General features: G+C 55.8%; 3 protein-coding genes across 3 annotated transcripts; all 3 read left to right on the top strand.

The window, feature by feature from the left end:
* Positions 1-3331: 3331 nt before the first annotated feature.
* On the top strand, positions 3332-3550 carry GUITHDRAFT_62498 (hypothetical protein; the record flags this gene model as incomplete). The annotated part of the gene is made up of 1 exon (XM_005823477.1): positions 3332-3550. A coding segment is annotated over one exon (219 nt), but the record flags the coding sequence as incomplete, so codon positions are not given.
* A 138-nt stretch (positions 3551-3688) lies between these two features.
* Positions 3689-4096, top strand: GUITHDRAFT_78876 (hypothetical protein; the record flags this gene model as incomplete). The annotated part of the gene is made up of 2 exons (XM_005823476.1): positions 3689-3828; positions 3880-4096. Coding segments are annotated over 2 exons (357 nt in total), but the record flags the coding sequence as incomplete, so codon positions are not given.
* Positions 4097-5540: 1444 nt separating this feature from the next.
* Positions 5541-7015, top strand: GUITHDRAFT_145715 (hypothetical protein; the record flags this gene model as incomplete). The annotated part of the gene is made up of 4 exons (XM_005823475.1): positions 5541-6009; positions 6176-6314; positions 6624-6729; positions 6905-7015. The coding sequence occupies 4 exons, from the start codon at positions 5541-5543 to the stop codon at positions 7013-7015; spliced, it is 825 nt and encodes a 274-aa protein (XP_005823532.1).
* Between the last annotated feature and the right edge of the window lie 406 nt (positions 7016-7421).

Raw genomic sequence — 7421 nt, 5'->3', positions numbered from 1 at the left:
TGAAATCTCCTTGACTTTTACACCACCCCTACCCCCTGTAAAATACTTCCATCTTACAGCATCACCCATCCTTTCTCCAACAAACACCCCCATTTTGGACATTTAAACCCCACCCGTACTACCAACATGGGGGTGGTCACTGGACTTTCGAGGGCGAAGCTAAAAGGAACTGCAAATGACCCTACCCCCTGGTGAAATTCTGGACCCCCATATTTGCTTACCCACCACTCAGTTCTCATGCTGCTTCGTGTCTGGACCCCTTCCATAGTCCACCAACCCACCGTCATATTCTACTCTCAGACACCTTTTATCGGAACTACCGTACTTTTTTAGGTTATCTGAAGGGGTACAAATGGTCCAAAGACATGTACGGGTACCGTTCCGTGACATGGGGTGTACCCCCACCCTGACACGACATAGTCAACCCCATCAAATTCACCCCTACCCACCCTTCTACTACCATCTTTCACTACCTACCCCTTCGTTCCCTCTTACTTGTTTGAAATCGCTGGTATCATACCTACCCACCCGTGTCAAGAAACATGGTAACCCCCCTTGCACGGTGTACACCGGTCATTCTAAGTAAACCTGGAATACACTCTCAGGCTTTGGTGGGTATTTTCCTGGTAAATATACCGGTATTATCAGTACCCCTCTGTGTATTCCACAAAATCATCACCACCTACCCACCCCCTCCTCAATTCTACCCCATGACGAGTACCCCCACCCACTACTGCAGTATGGCCCTGGCAATGGGTAGTGGCTGACAATTATGCGGACAGGCCTTCGACGCTGCCATTCGCTCCTAACCCCCTCCAGACCCTCCTGCTCCCCGTTCCCCTCCTAACTTTCCGTATCCTCGTCATGCTCAACATCCTTCACACTCTGCAGATTTCTCACATCCTTGATCGGATCCATACACTCCTCCACCCATGAGCTGCCAGGGAGGCTTTTCGAATACCCAGCTCGCACCATGGTCTTAGCTTTCTGCCCTGTGATCAGGAATGCACATCTCAGAGTGCTAGCCTCTATCTCCTAGCCTGTTTCGCATTTCCCCTCAATTCTGGCCGCTCTCGTCCCCCTCCTGTTTGCTGGAGAGTGTTTTGATAGCCCAGCCTCCTCCCACGTCTTCGTTTGTACTTTCCTCCTCGACTTTGTCACGTTTTTATACGTGGAGAGATGTGCGATGTTTGCTTATCATCATTGTTCAAACTTTACCAGAGTTTTCAGTCTTATCTCCCTTTCACTCCTCAAAATGAACAAGTGAATAACATGATCTCACACCGTAAATTTCCTGTTCCGCCAGTTTGTGCTTGTGTCCATCAGTGTCGCACTGCGATGTGATATTGCATTGCGCCATGAAAATCCTTTCTTCCATGGTCTGATCATCTCGTCTTCACAGGAGCAAATCAGATGTTAATTGGAACTTCACATGGAACCACCAGCTGAGCGAGAGAAGACAGATTAGACTCGAGTGGAGAACTCTCCACCTACGTTTCTGGATGGCGGAGAGCTTGCACGGAATGACATCGGCAGAGATGAAAGCAGATGAGGAAAAGTCAGACTCTGAGACCTCCTCATGGGACGGCCTGCTGCAGGGGCTGAATATCCCAGAATCTGAATCGAACAACACCCCTAGGAAGCACAGGACGAACTCCCCACTGTCGGATGAAACCCACGACACCATCAGCCACCACGACATCTTCGAGCTGAACGATCACCACAGTGATGAAGCAGGTGCCAGCACGTCCGACAAGAGCTCCGAGGACCTGCGCGCGTCCCACTCCTCAGCATCAGAGTCCTCACTTTCGCACGAGTCAACCCATGTGGATAGCTGCGAGCAGTTCCAGGAGGGGGGGCGGTCTTGTCACCAGCAGAGCAAGGATGCTGCAGGGATACATGCAGGTTGTCTGGACTCTCCGAGCGCAGCTCGAAACGGGACTCTGCGTCGATGCTGCAGCCCCCTTACGTCCCATCTGCATGGAGGGAACTGCAACAGCTTCAGAGAGTCAGAGGTAGGCTATTGCTCGCGCTTGTGGTGTGCTGATGAACCTCCGCAGTATGGTTCGGATGAGAGCTCAGTGGCCTCGTTTCTTTCGGAAGACTCCACTGTCTCAGTCCCCAACTACTATCACTGCCATGAGGCGCATACCTGGACCAACAGCTCCATGCCCATCTCTGAATGCTTTGTTGAGGGCCATGAGGAAGTGAAGCTCGAGCAGATTCACTGCAACTCGATCAAGGATTGCTCCAGAATCCTCCCGCAGAATGAGACGGCCAAAGTCGGCAACCCGCTCCACTTCGAGCCTGTGCCCTGCTTGATGAGCCTGGAGGACTACCCGGCGCTCTCTACGACCTCCCTGATCCTGCAAGAGAGGGACAGAAGGTTGGAGCTCGACCATTGTTCTCGCGAGTCGTCTGACAAGGGCTGTACAGGTTTGTTCGTCGGTGTGCTCCCTGCCGCAACTACTCGCTATGGAGACAGAAGGCAGCGTCTGCCCGCGTTTCTTCTCTCAGGTCCCCTTGCTCCCTCGAGCTCACCTCGTCCTCACCCTCATGGTAGCCTTTCGATCAAGCGCGGGCTGGAGAAGATGATCCTCCTGACGCCGATGGCCGTCAGCATCGCGCTGCTGATCTACTGCTTCGCCCTGGAGGTGCGCGCGACTCGGCATGAGACCGGGCGAGGGCCTGACAGGCGACTGCAGGACCCTGACCTCACCGATCGCGAACTGGTCTCGATCCCGCTCCTTAATGCAGCAGAGGGCGGGGATGTGAACCAGGTGACGTCGGTCCCCTCGTGCCCCCTCCTGTCTGACGCGCCCCAAACGCTCCAGGTCGCCCTCCTCCTGGACAACGGCGCTTTCATCGAGCAGAGGAACTATTACGGCCTCACTGCGCTCCACCGGTGCTGCTCATCGTCTGATCTGCCTTGAACTCACGCCAAGTCTTCGCAGGGCCAGTGAGGAGGGGAAGATACATGTGGTACGGCTGCTGCTGTCGCGAGGAGCAGGTGCGATGGTTGGAAGGCAAGGTTCTGCTTCCTGACTGTCTCCTCAGACTACAATGCACAAGATTGCGATGGGGGAAGGCCGCTAGAGAAGGCTGCGCAGCAGGCAAGACGAGAAGAGAGCGTGCTTCTCCAGCTGTGTTGCTGACTAGGGCTACAGGGGCACAGAAGGACAGTGAACATGCTGGCAGCATGGGGGGCGGATGTTCATTACAAGGACACGATGGGGTGAGCGAGGAGGAGGAGATTTTTTTGCAAGGCTGATCACTGGGCAGGTACACGCTTCTCATGAGAGCTGCGGAATGGGGTTGGCTGGACGTCGTGATGTCAATCTTGCACGATGGCAAGACAGACATCAACGAGCTGGACCTCTTCGGAGAGACGGCGCTACTGAAAGCTGCAAGGCAGAGCAGGAGGGAGGTCGTGGATGCGCTCATCCGCCACAGAGCCAATGTTGGACATCGGTGTGCCGACGGCAACACCATCCTCGTGTGGGCAGTCCGCAACGGATGGCTCGACCTGCTCCCCCTCCTCCTGTCCTACGAGGGAGTGTTCTCTCCTCGGGACAAGAGCGCTGCTCTCAGCGCGGCAGTCAAGCGGGGGATGCTGGCAGAGGCGTCGCTGCTGATCAAGAGAGGAGCCGATCCGAAGAAGAGAGACCCCAACGGGAACACGCTGCTGATGCGAGCAGCGAGCCTCGGCCACTACAACGTGGTCAAGGCCCTGCTCAAGGTCAAGTGCTGCCCTGTTGATGCTCGGAATGTGCATGGCAAGACGGCGCTGATGCTGGCGGCGGAGCGAGACGACAAGGAAGGATACAGGTAGGAAGGAGGTCAGGTGAGAGGAGGTCAGGTGTTGATGTGGGGGGTCAGGTGCGCGGCACTTCTCGTATCCTGGAGGGCCTCCATCAACCTTGTCGACGACTCGGGGGAAACTCCCCTGATTAAGGCGGCGAGCAACGGGAACTTGCACCTGGTCAAGCACCTGCTCAGCAAGGGAGCGAGGACGGACCTGGTGGACTCGGCGGGTTTCTCAGCTCTCCGACGCGCGACCTTCGAGGGTCACGAGGACGTTGTCAAGATTCTCATCGGGGGGAACGACGCGCGTCTTGCCCAGCCGTCTGTGAAGCAGATCATATCGCAGCTGGGGCTGGTCGACCTCCCTGACCTCGTCGCCTCCCTCAAGGACGGCCTAGCCGTGCACAGCTCGCTCTCCTCCTCTTCCGTGCAGCACAGGAGCACGTACAACCTCGCGGGGAGGGTGTGGAGCAGGATGCTGACGTCTTGGGGCGTCGGCGGCCTCGTGCTGCATCCCCCGGCACGGCGAGTGCAGATGCCGGCAGGGAACATGGCGAGCGGGGGAGGGAGAGGGCAGCTGGACGGAGACTTCTTCCGGAGGTCGGGGGAGAGCAGGATGCGGGAGGTGAAGGAGCAGGCGGAGGCTGCTGAGACCTGCAGGCACCTGCCCAGGTTGGGAATCGACAGTTGCAAGCCGAGGGTGCCGACACGGGATCTCGATCTCAAGGCTGCACTAGAGGACGACGCGCGGGTTCCCTGCGACTCGCTATGCATGCTCGAGCGGCTGGCGCCATGGCTGTCGGCGATCTGGAGGAGGTTCACCAAGAGGAAGAGGCTCATGTCGTGCAGGACGAGGGATCGTTTGCTGCTGCACATCATGCGGTTCGGGGAGAGGCTGCGGCAGATTGAGTACGAGAACGCGAGCATCGTGGTCTCGCCACAGACGCTGTACGGGGAGGAGGCGGCGGATGAGGAGGAGTACGACGACTGCGGGGGAGACTGTGACGGTGACAGTTGAAGTAACGGTCTGTGGTGGGACTGATGTCAGTCGGCAGGGATCAGCGAGGACGACGTGTACGCGTTCTTGGACTGAGGGCCTGAGGAAAGGAGGGAGGGGGGCCGAAGGAGGGACGGGGAGATTATTCTTTGATGGCTGGGTTGTAAGTAGATGACCGGGAGGAGGAGGAGGAGGAGGAGGAGGAGGAGGAGAAGGCGGAGGAGCCCTTGGGAGGGCGGGGAGTGTAAAGTAGAGGAGGAGAGATGAATCAAGGTAGTTGAAGTAGATTGTTGCACTGATGAATGAATTTAACAAGTTGACCTCAGTGAATAAGGGGGCTCGAATCCTTTATTCTCCATGTGCCCAATTATGACTCTGACATTTGAAACCTGCATACAATAGTTGAAATTTTTCCATGAACTTCCGGCTCGTCATTCACGGCCCCTACTTTACAGGCCCTCGACTGTATGAGCCCGCCTCAGAGTGTACTCATACCGCCCGTCATGGCGCTGCGGGGCGCTTGCTTCGCATGCATGCGAGAGGGAGGACGAGGAGGACGAGGAGGACGAGGATGAGGAGGATGAGGAGTGTGGTGAACTAGGAAGGCTGGAAGGATGATTGCAAGGCGATCAAACTGTCACGCTGTGGGAAGGGAGAGCTTTTCGAGGGAAGAGTAACAACGAAAAGAGAAAAACAGTTCCGCAGCAGCATCGTCGCTCTTGGAGTCCACAGCAGGAGGATGAAGTTCTTTGAGCAAGGAGATGAGCAAGAACATCCTCGCCCAGTCTTCTCAGTAGCCGACGGGCAGTCGCTCAGCGAGGCGCTGGAACGTCTGGAGGGAGGAGAAACCATCCAGCTGCAAGATGGTTGCTACAATCATGTCGACAAGTGGCTACTGCACAAGCCCGTGCGACTTGTGGGAGCCGTCGATGAGGCCACAGGCTCTCCTGCTACGATCTTGACTGGACGGTTCAATGTCTCCGTCCCCCCGGCCGAGCCATGGCGGGGGGGGCAGGAGCAGGTGACGAGCTTCCGAAACATACACTTTGCGTCTGAGAGCGGGTACTGCTGCGAGGTCGTCCAGGGAGAAGTTCAGATGTACAACTGCAAGGTTGTGTGCGAGAGAGGAACTGCCATGATGGTGGACGAGGCTGCAGTCGGGTTGCATGCTTGCTTCATCGGCTCCGAGGGCGGCAGGGCCAACTACGGTGAGGGGAGTTGAGGTTGGATGTGTTGACGAGTTGATGTGGCAAGGAGAGAAGATCTTGCGATAAGAATAGAGCATGTGATAAGAAGAGATCATAGCAAAGAATATGTGATGAGAAGAGAACATGTTGTTTGATGAGAGAAGCTCGCAATGACGAGGGCGTGCAGGCTTGCAAGTCGGGGACAAGGGGGAAGTCTGGGCGACCGATTCGACCCTTGCAGGATGCAAGACAGGAGTTCTGTTGAAGGACAGGTCTGTCTTGAAGCTCCACCGGTGCTACATGACATCCATGCTCCAAGCGTTTGGGTGAGTTGATGAAACATTGCTTTCTTCCTAGATCCTGTCTACAGTCTTCTCGCTGCTCTGCTCTGCTCTGCTCTGCTCTGCTCTGCTCTGCTCTGCTCTGCTCTGCTCTGCTCTGCTCTGCTCTGCTCTGCTCTGCTCTGCTCTGCTCTGCTCTGCTCTGCTCTGCTCTGCTCTGCTCTGCTCTGCTCTGCTCTGCTCTGCTCTACTTGCCCTCCCTCCCCTACTTGCCTTCCCTTCCCTTCCCCTTCCCCTTCCCCTCCTTCCCTGTCATGATCTTTGTTGTCAACTCCTCACATCGCGTCTGCACAGTTGCCTGGTCCCCAACGAGGCCGTGATGGAAGTGAGCAAGACAACACTGACGGACTGCGAGTTCACATGGCACAGAAACTCCCGACCCTGCGAGCTGTTTCAGCAGGTGAATGCTTCTTTGTGGTGATCAGCAATGTCAGCACCGTGCTGCTCCACAGCATGATGTTCACCATGACATGGCATGTCGAATGAATCGGCACATGATCTGCACTATCATGGCAGCCTCAACAACACGTTCGGTCGTGACGTTTCATCTTCATTGACACGTTAGTGCCTTACAGGAGAACTCAGACGCCAACGGCAACCCTCTCCGTCTCCATGGCAGACAAGATGGAAGGCACAGTTTCCGCTTCGGGGAGCTGGACGTGAAGGAGGAGGACGAAAGATATTGAGAGGCTCCCTCCCTGCTCTCTCGAATGCTCTGATGATATAGGAGTGCTTTCCTTGTTTCTGTCACTCATCAGTCTTCCCTTCCTTATCCTCCTCATCTTCTCTTTCGCCTGATTGCAATTGCTCCTCACCTACAACACTTGGCTTGTCTTTGTTCAATCTTCAATCAGCGCCTTCAGCACGTGGAAATTTCCTTTATCTCTGCTCTCGTATCTCTGCCTTGATTTACACTTCTCCTCCTTCTCCTCCTCTCCTTCCTTTCACCATCTCCAATAAAACCCTTTCCTATTCTGCTTCCGCCGGCCCATCTCTACGCTTTCCTCTCTCTCCTTCAAAGTGACTCTGACTTCTGCCTCCTCGTCCTCTTCTTCCTGTTCTTCGTCTCGCCCTCCCCCTCCCCCTCCCCCT

This window comes from Guillardia theta (genome assembly GCF_000315625.1).
Source record: "Guillardia theta CCMP2712 unplaced genomic scaffold GUITHscaffold_108, whole genome shotgun sequence".
In the NCBI taxonomy this organism is placed as follows: Eukaryota; class Cryptophyceae; order Pyrenomonadales; family Geminigeraceae; genus Guillardia; species Guillardia theta.
Note: the sequence above shows the minus strand (reverse complement) of the source record. Positions and strands in the feature narration are given on the sequence as shown.